Source organism: Lutjanus erythropterus, chromosome 4, assembly GCF_056507025.1.
Source record: "Lutjanus erythropterus isolate fLutEry1 chromosome 4, fLutEry1.hap2, whole genome shotgun sequence".
In the NCBI taxonomy this organism is placed as follows: Eukaryota; Metazoa; Chordata; class Actinopteri; order Lutjaniformes; family Lutjanidae; genus Lutjanus; species Lutjanus erythropterus.
Genome location: NC_139320.1, coordinates 20,308,127 through 20,327,630, shown reverse-complemented (window position 1 = coordinate 20,327,630; position 19,504 = coordinate 20,308,127). Strand labels below are relative to the sequence as shown.

General features: G+C 38.9%; 1 protein-coding gene across 2 annotated transcripts in view; it reads right to left on the bottom strand.

The window, feature by feature from the left end:
• kcnab1a (potassium voltage-gated channel subfamily A regulatory beta subunit 1a) overlaps positions 1–19,504 on the bottom strand; it is a 156,124-nt gene that overhangs the window by 130,483 nt on the left and 6,137 nt on the right. Inside the window, exon 1 of one of the 2 annotated variants that reach the window (XM_084717312.1) lies at positions 13,406–14,215. The exons of the other annotated variant lie outside the window; for it this stretch is intronic. Within the exon in view, the coding sequence (XP_084573438.1) occupies positions 13,406–13,692 (287 nt within the window). The 5' untranslated portion in view covers positions 13,693–14,215. Of the gene's footprint in view, positions 1–13,405; positions 14,216–19,504 lie in introns of those variants that run through there. 2 annotated transcript variants of the gene reach the window in all.

Sequence of the window (19,504 nt, the reverse complement as noted above, 5' to 3'; positions counted from 1 at the left end):
CAAACATTTAATAGTGTCACCACATTTGGAATAGTTATTATATTTAATATAGCCAGTAATTAATATTAGATTCATCTTTAATTTCAAAATATTGTCCATGTGATAGACAACCCCATTTGATGTGTACAGTCGATTGCACACTTATCTAAAGCTACTGCAGTACAACAGTCCTGCAAGCAATCCTAACTTGAAAGTGTTTTACAAAGACGTTGATTCAACTGTATGGTCATTTTGGAGGCTGCAGTCTGTGGTGGGGGTCTGGTCACCCTACTCTATTGTGTTTTATTGACAACTGTTTCAATTATTTTCCCTTCTTCCCTTAACTGACAACTACTCCACTTTCCTCTTATTAGATCCTTTTCACAGCAGCCATATTGACATGAAATAGTCAGGTATAAGTCTGGCTTATTGTCATATTTATGTATTTTCATAAATTCATATATTTTATATCAGTTAATGTATATTATTTAAAATAATCAGACTTCTCATTACAGTTTATATGCACAAGAGTGAAATACTCTCTTGACGTATGCATATGTGTATATATGTTATGGGTATTCTGAGCAGATATGGTGCATATATTTTTAACAATATCTAATACATTTCACAAAATAGAAGTATAAAAAAATAGACTGCCCTTATTCTAAGGGACATAAATGAGTGGGTCCACAGTACATTTTCTATCTTGTATGGGGTCCTTGACTGGGGAAAAAAAATGATAACTTCTGCATTATACAACACCGTTTAAAATCAAAAGATATGTAAAATACCAATAACCAACAACCAGACTTTCAACACAGGATACAGCGAATGTGAGTTGACTTAGACTAGTTTAGTAAACATGCAAACCAAGCACAATAGATATTAGCCAACATTTAACCAAAACAACCACCATAACATCAACAACTAGCAACAAATAAATCACATAGCCACGGCGGGACATTCAACCAGTGGTAAAGCCACAGAAATAGCAAGTACACAGACAAAGTAAAGTTTACAGGACGGGGATGACTTAGCTTAGTGTGGAGAGAGTATTTTACTTACTTACTTACTTACTTACATTTGAAGAGACCATCTTCCATTTCTTTGTGGAGCCAAACTGGTCAGTTCATGTCATAAACCTTCCCAGTGTACCTGATACTGGAGTCTCTTCTCAGGAAGACACGCTGCTGGATTAACAAGCCTCGCAAAACCAGCTAAAGTAGCTAACTGCTAATAGCAATACTGGAAAACCAGCCAGCTGAACGAGGTTAACAATATACATAATTTGAATGCGGCTACTTAAATGTACCAGTTTTCTTCCCCAGACCCTTTTCCATTTAAAGTCTGGTAGTGTTGACAACTTAGCTAATGGCTGATATTTTATAAAGCTAAGCAAAGGATGCCAATTTATGCTAGCGTCCTTTGAAGCCCAGGGTTGCCAGGTCTGTATGACAAATCCATCAGTGAAGGAAAGACTACTGACACTCTGTACTCAAGTAAAATTACTGTTACATTACTGAAATATTACTCAGTTGCAAGTGAAACTACTGGTGTTAAAAAAGTACTTAAGTAAAAGTACTAAGTCTTTCTTTAAAAATACCGTTTTCACAGCAGCCATACATGAAATAGTAGTGTAAACTGGGGTTTCCAATGATACCAATTAAGGTCAAACAGAGTCAGGGTGCTGCTATTGTGCATGTTCACATTTCATATCAACATGGCTGCTATGATAAAGGTCTCTTGGTTACTTTTCTTAACTGTTTATTTTAATGCATTATGAGTAGCAGGCATTCAATGGAAATGGGTTCTGTTTTTTTAAATTTTCAGTTTAAATTGTTCCCATCTCCTGTATTGTCCTGCTCAGTGATCATGGTCACGTGTGCAAATCTGTGCCAAGTGCAGCAGGGTTTTTTTTCTTGCTGTTGTTGCTGTTGTTTCGATCCATATGTTATGGTTTTTATTGGCCCTTTCAGCCACAAAAATACAGATGAGAGGTTTGGGTATTAACTCAAATAATAGGTCTACTCAGTAGTGACTTATGACTGTTAAAAGAATATGAGTAGACCCATTCACTGGTGCATAAACCAGTCTGTTGCTTTGTCTTTTCTGTCTCAACCCTTTTTCTTCCTCTCATCCTCCCGGCCTGAGCATGGCAGGTATGTGGGTGTGCTTGTGACATGTCACGTGTCCATGTGTGTACAGGAGTCAGTTTGATGGATTTGGATATAAATAAATTATTTAAATTACGATATGTATTTTGTTATGTATTTCTAGATATTATTCATGTAATCTGCATGCTAAAAAGATCAACAGAACCAGCAGACAAACCTCAACCTGCAGCAACACTTTAAAAGTAGCACATTTCCGCTATGTTGACATCTCTGTGATATCGGGCTGCTTTTGCTATCATTATTCACCAGGCACACTGACTGACATGCACCAGCTCTTTTCATCCAGAGGGGCACTGTTTCACCACAGTGAAGGAGATGCAAGGAACTGATTAAAGCCATAATATGAAACATTTCCGCATTAAAATGTCTTAAAATGGCAGACTGTGTTTCACATTATATTGAGTTGTGTACTTACATAATCCCAAATGTTATCAACAGTGTTCAAACACAGAAAAAAACATAATTTATTCAAGGTAATCTTGCGTTTCCTTCTAGCTGTTGCTGGCTAGTTGCTTGTTGCTATAACTTTCAGATACTTTCAGAGAGGGAGAAAGGAAGTCTACAAGTGTGACTGCACATAATGTGAATAAAACAACTACAATGATGGTTGTTTAGCAAAGAATGAAACAACCCCCATGGTCCCACACTATATCACAGTGTCCTCAAACTATATCTTTTGTTATCGTTTTAATAAGAGAGACCATTGGCTGCAAAAATTGCATATTGTGCGTTTAATTTTTAATTTGGGAACCAGGGGGTACAGGATAGTTGTCACAAGAGCACTAACCAATCTTGGACTCAGCTCAAAATCAGCCTAGAGAAATACTTAAAAACCCCTGTAGTCTAAAGCTGTAACTGTGAAATTTAATTGAATACATACTGTACTATAAAACCCCCGGTTAAAGGGCTTTCCTCGTCTTTTAATTACGAAGGGAGGTGTTTCTTTCTCTCTGTCCAAAGTAATTTATTACATGACTGGTTCTAAGCCAAAGGTGTCACAGGATCTTGGTCGGTCTAATACCTTGTGTGTAAAGCCTGTCACAGTTTAACACACCCTCAGAGGGCTTTTAACGTAATGGCTTTAAAGCATTCATAATAAAAAGGCTTTAAAACAGGTACTTATACCACTACATTTAAATACAGGTGGAAATTAGCCACAAAAGAGCTTTACAAATACCTTAAAGTCCTTTATTAAATTTGTACTCTAGGGTATTGGACACAACACTGTGAATTAGAGCAGAGGTAACTGAGCAGATCTATACTTTCTGGTCAAAGTGATGCAGCAAATTCAGTATGTATTGATACTATAGAGAAATGTCTATCCTGATATGATTATCCATTAAACTAAAAAACACACACACATTTGATCTGTCCATTAAAAAAGCAGTATAATGAGCTCCCTCCAAAAAAAAGGAAAACGGCTAGTAGTGCTAAATATACAATCAGACACATGCCACCACACACGCACACACAAAACACCACACACACATTTCTGTGCCCGCCTGACCAATTAAGTATTTAGTGGGGATACCAGCTCCTATGTTAAATATTCACTCGTTTTCCAAGATGAATAAAGGATGAGCAATTGACGCATTTATCTGCATGGGTATGTGTATGTCTGTGTCTGATTGTGTGTGTGTGTATGTCTGATTGCATGTGTGTGTGTGAGAGAGAGAGAGAGAGAGAGAGAGATCCATGAATCACTGGTTGAGTGCACAATTTCGCTCACTGCTTCTCAAGTGTCGATCAGTTACCAACTACAGCTTCATTAGGCTCTGATTAACAATACAGACTGACACACACACACACACTCACATACAAACTATTGCACACACACAGAAAAATACATAAACACCAGAATATAAAAAGAGACAAATCACTCCCCGTTTACTGTATTTGAGCATGAACACCACTTGCTTCCCTGGTAAAAAAAAAATATATATATAGTGTTATCTAATGGTGTCTTTTCATTTTAAAATAGTCCTCCTTTAGTTGTGCTTAAGCTCTATTCCTCTCTCTTTTCACTCCCTCTGTCTCCACTCACCCCACACCAACTCTTCACTCTGTTAGACTACATAATCAGCACAATTGTTGAGCCTGGACAGCTTCTCCTTACATAGGCAGATGCCTGCAGAGTCTAAACAGAAGCGAAGTGAACACGAGGCTCCAGTCCAGACAGGCTTGTGACTGGCTGTAGCCAATAAACACTCGCTGTTGTTCTCTTTCTTATTTGGGTCTCAAACGCAGTGCTGTTATATTTGTTCTGGGTTTCTTTTCCTCCCTTAATGTAATGTGGAGCTCAGAAACAGTCCCACAAAATTTGGAAGACGAGAGAAGGTTTGAAATCACTCAGATGACAAGATATCTAAAGATATCTAGATATCCTTACAAGGTATCATTTTCAACATTTACTAGCTAGACTGGATACATAGTGGCATTGGCACAATGACATTTGTCCACAGGAAAACAATGTCACTTTAGCCTTTCATGTATTTAGCTTTAATTTCAGATATTCACAGTTGAATTTTTGATATCCAGAATGAACACAGTAGCTATCAGCAAAAGAATCTGTTCTTACTAGAAAAGACTTTCATTTCAGATATACAATCCAGCTGTCACCAGTCATAATTTGATGTCACATATCTATAGAGAGAAAGCTTCCAGCTGATATCAATAATACATTTGTGGATATCTGCAATTGCAACACTACTAGTCACAGTGTATTGTTGGATATTCAAAATTACACTACGGATGTGTGGAATACTTTTTCAACATGGAAATCTAAGTTTATACAAATGTCCATGTTTGTTCGCACTAAAAATATATCACCGATATCACTAAGTGTTTTTTTGTTGTTTTTTTACTGGACCATAACATCCCCTCTGCTGGGTAAGCTTCCACCCATTGGTACTGGGTCAAGTTAACCCAGTACTGCATCTGTCCGACTCCACACTGTGTTTTTGTTTTTTGTTTTTTTACATAGTGTTTTTTTTTACATAGTGTTTTTTTTTTTGTCTGTTCCCATCTGTGAAGCAAAAACATTTTCACTGCAGTTTATAATGAATATAATCAAGAACAGCTAAGAAAAAGTATCTGGTAATAGAAAGTGAAGACACGAAATGAGTTGCTGATTATGCTGCAGATCAGTCTCCTTTTTAACAATATTAATTCAAAACTGTGAAACTATAGAGGGGTAAATTTATAATCCAATTTTCACAGTTTTGCATTATTGAACTTTTACATCTAATTTTCTTTCACATGCTTTTTTTTAAAGCTCTCTGAAAAAAAGGATTAACAGACAAATCCAATAAATGATGCAAAAACAGAAAAATAAGAAAGAAACAAAAACAATAAAGAGTAAAGTGAGTGACAGAGAAGTAGATAGACAACTGTGGGGACGCTGTAACTCTGTCACCTTCACACCATGCTCCATCAGCAGGCAGAGCTTGTTTAATCAGATGGACTGACAAACATCCAGACTGTCTGTGCACACACACACACACACACACACACACACACACTGGTACACCCATGTGCGCATGGCATATGCTTCATAATGTGACCCTCTGCCCCCTGGAGGTCTAAATGCCCCGTCACTGTCACTCTTTTACCCAGCATTCCCTGCTTTGTACCAATAATATCGTGGGCTTTTCGATTAATCTATTTCCCCACTAGTCTGATTAAAAGTGATGTCTGCTTTAATTCAGTGTGTGTAATCAAATATCAGCAGAGTGCATTTGCCTCTGTGGCATTTAGGTTAAAAGGGGATGTACTAGATGTATTCTTTTGTTTTGTTTTTACAGGAAAGTTGATTGAATGAACACAATTTCTGAGCTTAATATTCATTCAGTTACCCAAATGAAAACATGGAAACTGCCTCACTGTGCTGAAGCAGCTAGAATCTGCTCAAACAAAACACCAGACATCATTATTTCATCAAAGCAAGTTGTGTGCACTATAATATGGCACATGGAGAATTTTCTGCCAGAAAGCTTCAGAAACACATGGTCTAACTAAGTAGTTTTGACTTAATGAACAACTTAACCAACTGGGACAGAAAACTGCCTTTCTGCCAGAAAACCCATTCTTCGCTGCCAGATTTCTGCCAGAATGGGCGGCAAAAAGTCCTGAAGTCTAACTTTTCCCATGTGCTATAATATCTCAAAAAGTATGATTACTGTGAACCAGAAAGTACTGGCATAATGCAGCTTTTAAAAATACTCACAAAAGCTAATACAATCTTTGATTTTAAGAAACTGTGACCACAGCAAGAACACTATGTAGCTTATTATATGTCATTTCCTGCAAACTGTGCAGAGTTGATTTGTGGCACAAATAAAGAGTTTAAACCAAAGCAGGAAGAAGACCTCCTCACATTGAAGTGACTCAAAAATGGCAGATGGTGGAGGCGTTGTGAATAACAACAAACCCTGACAGCTGTTCCCTCTTTAATACAATACAAGAAGACTAGACTGAGAACTCAAAGGAAGCAGAGAAGAAGAACGACGAAGCCGAGGTTAACACCAGAGTGAACCTGGACCGGATGTTCATTCAGTGCTGAGGCGTTCAGGGCCAGCATGTGCACTGGCTGCCTGTCAAAGTCAGTTTCTAAAGCTTTTCTTAAATCAGCTGATCTCTGCTTTTTGCACATGGTTCACTGACATTGTCACATAGCGACGGTATCTGGCCCAGATAATTAGCGTTAACATTCGCCACATTAGCCCTGAGGAAATGTTGCATGCATACAGTATGTTCTGATTTTCACACAGTAAGTTGTAATCATGGTCTATGTGGTCAAGATAATGATACAATGAACATGCACACACATAAGAAGCAGCAGTTGCTGTCTTAAACACACGGACAGACAGACAGACACACACACACACACACACACACACACACACACACACACACACACACACACACACACACACAGATGCTCCTTTACAACTGAAAACACAAACCCACGCCCCAAATACAGACACACACACTCATGAATAATAAACTGTAGGGCATGTGAGGGCAAACTGTGAAGCCGAGGCTCATATCTGCTCGTAGTTTGTCTCTTCTTCCTTCTCCCATCTGTGCTCTTTGTAGAATTTTTAATGAATCAAAGGTTCGCAAAAACAGAAAGTGTGTCATTTTATTTAAACAGTAAAAAACTATATTTTTTGTTTTCCTTTACCTTCTGAGGGGCAAAAAAATTATATCAAATTTATATCTGTGGTACAAGGGTAGAACTGTGGTCAGGTGCGAGGAATGAAGCCCAAGGGTAAAGGTCAGCACAAAATGCTAAAAAAAAATCATAATATGATTATTTTGACATATATTGCGATCTAATTCATGATTAGTGGGAAGGATAATTTTACTAAAAAGCCAGGGCTACTCTGCAGCACTACACTACTTTTTCTTTATTATAAAAATGCAGCTCCTGCAATCTTGATATTGCACTTGGCCATATTGCAATTTTGATTAATTATGTAGCCCTAATAGGTTTTTAATTTAGATAAATTTTAGGGATGACAGTTTGAGGTTAAAATTGTAGTTAGGACAGGAGTTCGTAGAATTATTAACAAGATACAAAAGAAGAAGAAAAAACATATCTTTGCTACCTGATCTTCACAATCAAGCATTTTTCACAAACTTTCCTCCTATTTGAACTTTTTGTTGAGAAATACTGGACAGGTTTACCTTTTCAGACTCCTATAAAGTATTAGAAAGGCACAAAAAAAGCAGTCCTTGGTGTAGCTGTCATAACAACCTGATGGGCCATCATAAGTAGACATTTCTTTGTTTAGAGGGGTCACAAGCCAAATAGGCTGGGTTAGGAAATGCTCTCACAGACTTTATCATGTCACGACTCACCTCTCTCTACAGAGCTAGAAAGATTTTAAAGGGAACCTTGTTGGAAGGGCGCTGGGGGCACTTCACTGATTTCCATCTCTTCCTTTGGGGGTGTTCATATGCAAGGACAGGTACAAGGCAAGGCTAAAGTTGCCCGAGCAACTGCCCATTCGCCCTCTTTGTCTGAGCTGCCCCTCAGAAAGAAAGAACATGAACATGATAATTGCTTTTTTTTGCTGTTCTGGCTGCATAAATATGAGTATCCTATAATTAGACACAGAGATGGAGCTAGCAGAGGCCCAACTTCTCAATTAACGCTTCATTTAGTCCCATAAGCAAATGACTGTGTTTCTCTAAAATCAATTGATCATGTTAAAGGAGCAATATGTAGCAATTGCACATCCAAAAATGAGTACTGCGGTCCAAATAGTGAGGTGAAGCCATGGACTTTATATCAAATAGGTTGAATCCTTATTTAATATACAATATATTATTGAATCAAGTTGTTTCCTCCTGTCCCCTCCTCCCTAGACTCGAGGAAGCTCAAGCAGGCTGTAGGAACACTGCAGAGGTGCAAAACAATAACAAGTAACAATGAGTCCTCTACTGTGTGTTTATCAGTTGTTTACAAAGGCATAAACATGTGGATTGATGAGACCTTCCTCACTCTAAACATGTGCATACCCTGAAAATATAATGAGCAAAGAACTACATCTTTAATAATAACACTGTGATATAAATTAAAGAGATAAATTAAACCTTCAGTAAGCCTATTGATATTGACAATTGACTATTTTCAACAAACATAAACATTACCTTAAAAACAGAAAAGATAACTGTTTTGTATTTCTGAAAAGTAAAAAAAAACAGAAAACAAAACAAACAGTTCTTCTACTGTAAGTCTGGCAGAACAAATTGGATTGGGCTGTTTTTCAGCTATGGACATGGCCTTGTTCATTTGGACTTCATGGCATGTTCTGTGCTTTGTGTTACAAGAGAAAACGTGTATGTTGTGACAGCCCCTCTGTGCTTTCATCCCAGCTCTCCCCTACATTTCTCTATTAGTTCTGGGCCAGAGGAATAAATTTCCCCTGAACCAAAAGGAAAAAAAAATCTCCTGTTTGTGTCAGTGTGAGTGTCCGGCACAGGTCTTAACCACCGATACACACTGACCTGGAAAAGGAAGTGGGCAGCCAGCTGTTTTATTAGGATGCCAGGGCAATGGACAAACTTTCAAACACACACACACACACACACACACACACACACACACACACACACACACACACACAGGCCGATGTACACACATATGCCAAGGTCCCAAGGCGAAATGCTAACAGCAAATGGCCATATGAGCTCCCACAGCCAGGTTGACTCAACAGGGATACAGAGTGCCATCACACTCCCCCCCAACCCCCCCGGGCATTGGTGGACACAGAGGGGTGATGGAAAAGTCACGCTCCGTGCTGTCATCATTTTCTCTGTACCAACACAACAACAGAACAAGTTTAGGCCATGATATTATTACACTGACTGCAGTGTAGTCAAATATGTCTGCAGAATATAGCCAGAGAGAGCCAGGGGAATGAACGGGCTGTTCAAATGACCAAAATACAGTTCATGGAAATACTAAGCCTGCAGCTTTTCCAAATATAAAACACACATGGACACCTAATTTTCTAACTGTGGAGTGTAACTTGGATGTTGTGATTACCATTACGTATGGGAAAGTTAAATGCTTGTTATTACTGTAACAGGTTTATTTTGCTTGGACTTACGATTCTTCCTCATATAGGCTGGGTTGCACCAACAAGGATTTATTTTTAAACTTGCTTAAACCATTGTTTAACTTTACATTATGTTGAAATGCACTAAATATTAAGGCTAGGCTAACTAACGTCCTAGCTAGCTTTCCAGGAAGCATATAACATTTAGTTACTTTTTTGCACACAATATAATGTTTCTTTTGTTTTTGTTTTTTTACTCTTTAGCTAGCTAGTTAACAATTTAAAATTTCTGTAATCTAGCTAGCCACCTAAGTACCAAACAACATAACATTATTTTATTACTTTTTGGCTAGTCAGCAAACAAGGTTTTTTGTGTTAACTTTTAAGCTACCTGGCAAATGACACAGCATTTTATTTACGAATGCATGGCAGCCCAAAGTTTTCTTCCTTCACACTTCCAGTCATGCCAGTAGATGAGTCATAATTATGTATTTATTTTAATTTGGGTAGGCAACCATCACCATATTGATTAATTTATTAAATTTCATTTTAAATCACCAAACATGGATTTACTAATCTCAGATTATCATTTAATTGTGCAACAGAGCTCTAATTTTAAATCTTGACTGACTAAAATAAAATAAATCTTAAAATAAATTAATCTTTGTCATTGCAACCCAGTAAGAATATTATTTTTGTGATGCTGTTAAGTGTCTAACAGTGTTTGTAGAGGGCAGCAGTGAATGTGTGAGTGTGAAGCAGGGGATGTCTGTAGAAGAAAGTTCATGTCCAGGCAACTCTCGCAAATAAATAACAGTTAAGAATTAAAAACAAGCTACAACAAGCAACAACTTCAGAGAATTAAATGCTTTGTTCGAGATCCTTTTTGTCATTTCCTCTCCACTGGAATCAACAACAACACAATGAAGGCAAAGCAGCTACATGCTGCTCTTTAGCCTGAGGGCTGAGCAGCGATCCACAATGTCCCAATCACACTCACTCAAACCGCTCAACAACATGATGCTTCAGCACAGATGACAAACTAGAAGGAAAACAACAAACACATGACAGTAGTAGTTCTCCAACACAGCCTGAGGATCTCTCTGTCATGAAGTAGATTATCCTGTATCTTCTTGTACATGTATTAATTCTGCTTATGACCCTGGGGCGTTCACTTCTATCTGTCTATTGAGTTTACCTGTTTTGAAACACATATACAGTTTAAAATGCTCTAAAAGGAGGCAGCCCTACAGCTCAGTTGGTAGAGCGTCCGCCCCATGTACTGAGGCTGTTAGTCCTCTGCAGCGGCCACTGGTTCGACTCCTGCCTGCGGCCCTTTGCTGTGTGTCATCCCCACCTCTCTTCACCCTGTTTCCTGTCTGCTCTTCAGCTGTCCTATCCAATAAAGGTATAAAAAGCCCAAAAACATAACATTAAAAAAAGCTATATTAGTACTGTGAAGCTAACATAAACACCAAAATGAGCTGTTCCTATTGTGTGCTGCTAAAACCTAGAAATGCGTTCCAGTTCCCTCGTCTCAATGGCACTGGGTTTCTGGAGATGCCTAAAATTCTTTTGGTAACAAGTGCTAACAAGCTAACAGGCTAAAAGTGGCTAAATGAGACTACAGAGGTTGTTGGGGACATTGAACGTAATCATGCTGAAAACTAGTCACTTAGTGGTGCTGACAAAGTCCAGGCTTTGGTGTAGTTAATTTATATCCATAACATTGTCTTTTCACTTCTGGCGACTAAACATCAAAAATCAAAAAGTGATGTTTGTATGGGAGGATTGTCTTGCTGAACAAAATGTGTCAGTATCATAAACTTTTGTTCACCACGGATCTTATTTTCTGCACTAATGGAAAATTTCTGATGGAATATTCCCATTGGATTTTTGTGGAGGGAACTAGAGTAATGCTGATTTCTGGGTTGGCCTACAAAAATATGTCATCCCTGCGGAAAATTTCTACACAAGTTTTAGTAAACATTGAGGGAAAAACTTTTTACTTTTAAAAACTATAATCAAACTATTCAAGTTGGTGTGCATATGTCAGGAAAATGTGTGCATGTGTGCAGTTTGTTAACAATTTATTTGTGTGTTTATTTGTACACAGACACGATCAAATATGGTTTAATCCAGCATGTGACAACGTGACAAATGTGATGTCACAAAATGAGTGCAAATTTGCTTCTATTTTGTTTATTCTTAAGACTTAATTAGTCAAGAATCATCAAGTAATGGATGAAGAGTTGCTGAACTAAGCACTCACACAACTCTCTGAGTTGAACCCACGACCGCTGCAGAAGATCTACACCCCTGACACATGCACAAAAGTGCCACCAACCGATCCACCAGACCACCCGGTATCGTTTGATTGATTGTCATTGTCTTGCAACTGTGGATGTGATGGATGACTGTGGGTGCCTTCCGATCACCTAGAAGTTCTTTGCAAAAAGGACTGCACAGGATATAAAGTCACGTAAAGTAAGATTCCAAACTGTAGGGAACAAAAAATGCTCAGATCAGGGGACTGTGAACTCTGTAGGAAGGAAGTGAACAAGGGATCCATAACTTTGCTGGAAGCTGACAAGCAAACTGCATTTAAAACAAACAACAGAGCTCACATAATAGTTGCATATCTCATAGATGTATGCTTTGTATGTAAGATTTTTTATTTTTTATTTAGATATATTTATTTTAAAATTATTTAATTCATTAAGTAATAATTTAACAACAATAATAATAATGTCTAATACAATTAAAATTTTATAAAATTATGATACAATAATTAATCAAATATTTATATTTTTATATAACTTACAGAAATAATTTTATGACATAATAAAAGCATAAGGTTGACATAATATAAATTATTAATAATAGCCTTTAAATAATCAATGTCATATTACATAACAATCTTTCAATCGGCATATGATTCATCTTTTTAGGAAGGACACTGTACATCTTACAAATTAATCAGATCACATTTATTCACAAGTTACATACATTTCAATAGAAAAAGTTTTGTAATGGGATCAGTTTTTGTTTTGTTTTGTGTCAGTAATGTACAGTTTCCACAGGTGCACAAAAAGGTATCTGAGTTTTTTACGTTGACAGGCTAACAACCAGCGGAGTGATATATGTATTGTTGACATTGCAGTGTGTCCAAATGAAGGAATTTTGTTAAGGGAAGTTCCTTAACTGATCATCCTGAACAGGGAGCGGTGAGTAAGGAATAAGGTTAATGTGCACGATGGAACAGAAAGCAGCTTATCACATGTCTTGTCGATGCTGTTTTGCATTTTATACAGAGTATTTTCATATTGTCATCTTTTTAGGCGTTGTTTTGCACATATGGTGAAGACCTGTTAAAAAATGTTTTTTTCATCTGACCACTTATGATCTCACCACTTTTCAACACAAAGTGATGGTTGTGTTTGAACTTTTTTTAAAAAAATCTCAAATGAAAAAAACAAACATGACATCATACAAAACGAAACCCCATTACCAACCCACGATCCACATAACCATAGCAACAAATCCCTTACCCACTACAACAAACAGAAACCACATCCTTCCTTCTTAGCGCTAATGTTGTTAGGGTTTCCATGGCAACAAATTAGCTTGCAGACATGAGCCTTGGATCTATAAACGTCTCCAGGAACATCGTGAGGTTACCTGTAGAGCATGCCCGTCTGGCTCTTGACCGTGTCGTGCAGCGACAGCGAGTGGAAGTTGAGAAACTCCTCCAGCTGTTTGAGCTCCACCACACTGTTGCTTTTGTTCGCCGTCCACAACATCTGGGGAGCATAGGGTCGTGGCACCGCACCCCCGGACGTCTGCCTGTTGAGCCTCCCCTGGCTCGGGCCTTGGGCCTGTACTCCGCCCTGACCTCCTCCCTGACCTCTGGACCCCTTCTGCTTCGGGTTGGGGATGTCCGGGCATGTCGCTTTGTACAGGTACATCTTCCCGCTCTCTTCCTCTTCTTCCTCACTTTATCCTCTCTTTCAGCCTCTCCCGTCTTCTGTGAGTCTGTCCCACAAACATGTACACTCAGAGTAATCCAGGTAGGCCCCCTCGCCCACTCAGAGGACTCTGTGTGTGAGTGTGTGAGTAAAGCTCAAAGGGAAGTGAAGCACTCCTCTGGATGAAGCTCCACGTGAAGCATATGCCTCTTGTTTAAAAAAACAAAAGAAGAAATGCTGGAAAACCCGAGTTGGAAAAACATAATTTAAAAAGAGAAAAACAGTCCATTATTCTCTGTCTGCAGGCTGCACTTCCACACAAGAAATACTGGCTGTTTTTTACATGTTCTCCTCCATGTGGGCTGTGCCACATATGTTCTCTGCACACACACACACAGACATGCAGATAGAAAGAGAGAGAAACATACACACAGATAGTTCTCTCTCTCCTCCCCTCCGCTCCTCTCCTCTGCTCTGCTCTCTCACACAACACACACACTCATGCTGTCACTTTGCCCCCTGCTCAGCCAGTCTACATTATAAGCTCAGTTTGGTTTTGCTCCCTATTAAATGGCATGGGAATCTGGGACATTTTTTCCCGCCCTCCCTCTTCGTCTCTCTCTCTCTCTCTCTCTCTCTCTCTCTCTCTGTCTGTCTCTCTCTCTCTCTCTCCCTCCTTTTACCTCCTTTTTCTCTTTGACTCCCTCTCATCCTTCCTCCCACTCTTTACTTTCCCCATCATCCCTCCTTTGTCTCTCAGTATTCCCTCTGTCACAAGCCTTTCACTTACTCCTGATGTCTTCTCCTCTCTTTCCTCCAGCATTTATGTCATTAGATACACACACTTTTCCATCCCAGACTTCCCCTTTAAAATGTCATTTTAATCTATTAACCTCTTTTGTCTTTCGTTTCTTAACCCTGCTCTCTCTTCTTTCTTCCATCTCTCTCTAAACAAAGTGTACTCTGGAGTTTTGCCTGCAACAAACACCTAAAATAAACACACTCACACACACACATTGCGCACACAGCCAAGAGCATGCTATGCACAATTGCACACGTAGTCCAAGGGCAGTGTTTTCATAATGAAGTGAACCACAAAATAAAGCAGGGAAGCCTCTTTCTCTGCTCTGTTTTCACTCTGCCTCTTATTCTCATACACACATACACACACATGCACACACACACACGCACACACATGCACACAGAATATGTAATCTCTCACCTCTGGCCTCCTCTTGGGAGTGTTCAATGACATCACGTCTGGTCCTCCAGTGAATTGTGGGAATCATGAGGAATGCCATTCTACCATATCGGGAAATTTGAGTTTAGACACACACTGTCACTCCTTCTACACACACACACACACACACAAACACACAGATGTTGAACTTGGAACTCAATTCTTCCATTCATCTTTGGTATTCAGAAAATAAATTTTGGCAATCGCTACTTGGCCAAAACACCCAAACATTGATGGGTCCAACAAACACATGGACACACAAACAAAGCTCAAATGAACTATGAAAAGACCCACAATATTTGCCGATTACAGTCATCTAGACATGGGAAGTTTGACTCCTTCCACTGAATTGAGTCTGTATACTGGAGTCACCACGTCTGTCACCCACCAGTCCAAGTGCCTATAGCTAACTCCCAGTTTAACCCTCTGCTAACTTGAATGGGATAAAATGAAGTTAATCGAGCCGCGTTTCTGGACCTTTCAAATGTTATCAGACCGAAAGAATCAGATTCTGAGAGTGAAACGAGTCTTCTGACAGCATAACATTATTAGTTGGTAAAACCCTTCAAAACCGAAGAGTTTGAGTTAGGCTCAAAACTCAAAAATCTATTGAAGTAAGTTGCCTTGAAGTTTTCTCAGCTTTTTAATGCACTGACTGACTGTGGCACAGAACATTTGGCAGTGAGTGAGTGAGTAATGTATGTCCAGCGGCTGGAGGCAGACCTGAACTAAAATAAGCATCAAAGTGGTTGCTTTTCTTACAGGGCTGGTTAAAGTAATTAACTTGATTCCTTTTCACAAATATACAGTAGTGTAGAAATCTGTAATATTGCTTGTTATTGTCATTTTACAATGTTGCACTTGTCTTGTGTTCCTACAGTGTTCCTGCAGCCTGCCTGAGCTTCCTTGCTACATATTGCTCTGTGATTAACACGTGGTCTCGCCTCATCCTCGCAGTCTGCACTAGCTGGTAGCTGGCGAGGGCTGAATTAGCAAACAAAGAGGACTTGTCACACCAAATTCACAGACAATTGATTTATGGCTCGCAAATTACTACTGTAATCTGTATAGTAAGTGTATAGTAACAACATCAATTCACTTAATCACGACTGTAACTAGCTGTGAAAGTACTGTTGATGCTTTTTATCTCAACATGAACCCATCCTCTAAGTTTAACTTTTGCTCTAAGTTTAACTTTTGTTGGTCAGGATCAAGTTTCTTTCTTCTCTCCTGCAGGTATCAGGTACTGTCTGCTGGGTTGTCCTTTGTTTCTTGCGTAAACATTGGGTCCAAGCCCAAAACTGCGTACAGTCCTGGTTCTAGTGAGTCCCAGCCTGACAAGAGTGCTACTGCTGTTTTTTGGTTGTTGTAGTTTTACAGTTTTTGTTTTACATTTTCTTAACCCTGGAAGAAAGGTGTGTTTTTTTTCTTTCCAAATTTGCAGCATGATATAAAGTACTCAAGTATAAAAGTAAAAGACTTTAGTCAAAGTGAAAGTCACCCATACAAATGGTCCTTGAGTAAAAATGCTAAAGTATCAAATGTGACACTGAAATACTTGAGTGAAGTACAAGTACTGTGAATTTGAACTTAAGTTAAGTACTTGAGTAAATGTACTTAGTTACATTCCTCCCATGCATTTGTAAAGATCATATGATAAAAGAAAAAAAAATACTCCAACAAAGTTGAGCTTATTTCTCCACCTGTGTCAGAAACTGATTCTGCCCGTGCGAAAACAACCGTGTACTCTGTGCACTCACACCCAAACACGTAGAATTAGTTTGGGAGGTTGTCAGAGGGACAGCTGTGTCCATTGTCCGGCAGGATGGGTGGAAAAACTGATCCTGCCTGGCAGCAGGAATGTCAGCTGAGCTTATGCAACACCAGAGTGTGTGTGTGTGTGTGTGTGTGTGTGTGTGTGTGTGTGTACGATATATTTATAGAAACACATCCATACACATTGAGCCTATACATGCACACACATTCAATACATATACAGTAACAATAAATGCTCTGTTTTACAATAAAATTCATTGTCAAGTTGTCAGTTGTGTCAGTTTTCTCTCTTACACTTTGATTTTTTTTGTCTCTGTGTTATTTTTTTCTCTTTTATTTTGCCCTCTGTTGTTGAGAACAGTCACATTCTCCTTTGAGCTGCTCAGCATGTGGGCAGGTGAGTCACTGACGAGAATACCAAAAAAAGAGGGAGAGAATAGAGGGAGGAGCACAAAGCAGGGAGAGGACAGTTTAGGGGGTACAGTTAGGGGGTATTACAGTGACTATGGCCATCTTGCCTCATGAGGCCTTTGCTTTTACACTTTTCTCACTGTTAACTCTCATTATTTCACCTATTTTTCAGTCTCATTTTTTCCCCATCAGCTTCATGCTCCATGAGACTAATTAGCCATCTTTTTCTGTCTGTTTCATTTTGCTCCCACCACCCCCACACACTCCTTCCAGTGAGTGAATCCCTATATAGTGATTGCATATGTCTGATAATTATCCAGTGTGTGTACTGCACGACAGAAACAGACCAAGCAGAGCAGCATAGCAAAACTGTATACCGTTTTTGTGGACGATTGAAAAAAAAAAGGTTACACAGTTCACATTATAACCTCTCACCACCGATCTGCAGTGTATCAAACAATATTTGCGTGTTGTCTACTTGTAAGAGAAAGCTCTTTCTGTACCATCTGACTCTATGGCAGCAATAATTATGCCAGTGATCAGTCTCCAGCCCTCAGGGACTGTCCTGCTCCTGTTTAACACCAGTGTGTTGGCCTACATTCTCTACTAAATCCCATTGTTATTATCATTGAACATCTAAACCAGCTTAATGCTGGAGGATGAGAGCAAAGTGAGGTTGATAACATTAAATTACATTGACTTTATAGAATATATGGACAATAGACAATTTCAGCTGCCCTAAGGCTCCTCTTTTTATCTTCTGTTCTGTTTTGTTAATAATCGTAAAGGTTTTAAAAGATGAAGGAGTGAACGCTACTCAACTGCATTTGTGGTTTGGTTACATCAGAAACAGTGCTGCTTAATATGACAGGAGTTGGTAACAATTTATTTAAAGGGGTGTGCAAAACACATGTCATGACACCTGCCATAACATGTCTTTACAAATGTTTATGACTGCTGTCACTGAGTGTCATTCGGTCAGCTATGTCATTTCTAATGCAAAGCTGTCACTGTTTGAGATGTCTTTGTTATGACAACTTGACATCAATCAGACTGTCAGGATTCATCTGTGGGATTAATAACGTGTTGCTCACATCACTGATGTATGTAATTGGTATAGCAGGAAACTATACACAGTATAGTAATGTGAGGAACTCACTGGAACACAAGCCAACGATGTCTTTGACTGAAGGGGAGATCTGAGCAAACACAGTCGGACCAGGACAGAGCACAGCCTCGGAGACTGACAGTGGCCGGTTTGACAGGGAACACAGTACTGAGGCGGTTTTCTTGTTGGGTTTGGCTCCTGGCTTCTTGATTGGCTGACTAAGCTGTAGCGGTATGGCTGACTGAGCTAACTAGCTAACAGCTACAGTTAACTTTGGCTTGACTGGGCTAACCCTGGTGTTAACATGGCATTAGCATGGCAACACCAGTTAACACTCATAGCAACAAGGCTATCCACTTTAAGGTGTGTCTTTTAACTAAAGATGAGCTCTGCTTGTAAAACAGTGATTAAACACTTTATTTCCTATAAATTCTTCACAATTAAAGGTCCCCCGTTACTTTGTTTATAAAAGCTTTCATTCAGAAGCAGCTAAATTAGATGGATTTGGTTTTCATCAGTATTAATTTAACTCAACTTCTATCCAGCTGAAAGCGAACATAAAACAGTAAAATAAAGCAGATACCCGAAAGAACAAGAAGCAATGCGGGAGAGATACTAAAATGCAAACCACAGAGATTCTGTTAGAAGCTGCAAAAGTACTGAGAAGCTGAACACAGAGACACTTTCAAAAACACCTTACTCAGGGCGCCCCTGTTGCTGTGTGTCATACCCATACTCTCTCTACACCCTTTCCTGTCATCTCTTTTGCTGTCCCTATCAAATAAATGCAAAAATGCCCAAAAAATCATCTCTAAAAGAATCAAAACTAACCACACATGACAGTTTAATGTAATGGTAAAATATGAAGCTAAAAAGTTTCTCTAAGTTTGGTCATGTGAAGTTGTTGGCTTGATTAATTCATGTATGCATGACTGCTGTGTGGATTAAACCACTCATCTTGGCAGCGTCCCCATGCTTCATCCATCAAACTCTACTGCAACACATGTTTTTGTTCTTCATGCAACAGTGTCATGTTGCCACACCTTTGTCTCTGGTGCCAAGGCTGTGCAGAAATATAAAACCAATACCTGCTTAGAGAGGGGCAGTGATACTGTTGGCTGTCATTGTTTCAAACAATCAAGTTTCCTTACTTGATTACTGTTGAAGGGAAAAATATGTTTGAATATTGCCATAAAGTGAAGGTTTGTGTTTGTACCAAATCTTCCTCTTTCTCGATAGATAACAGAATAACAAAATATAAAATTTGTTAGTGAAAC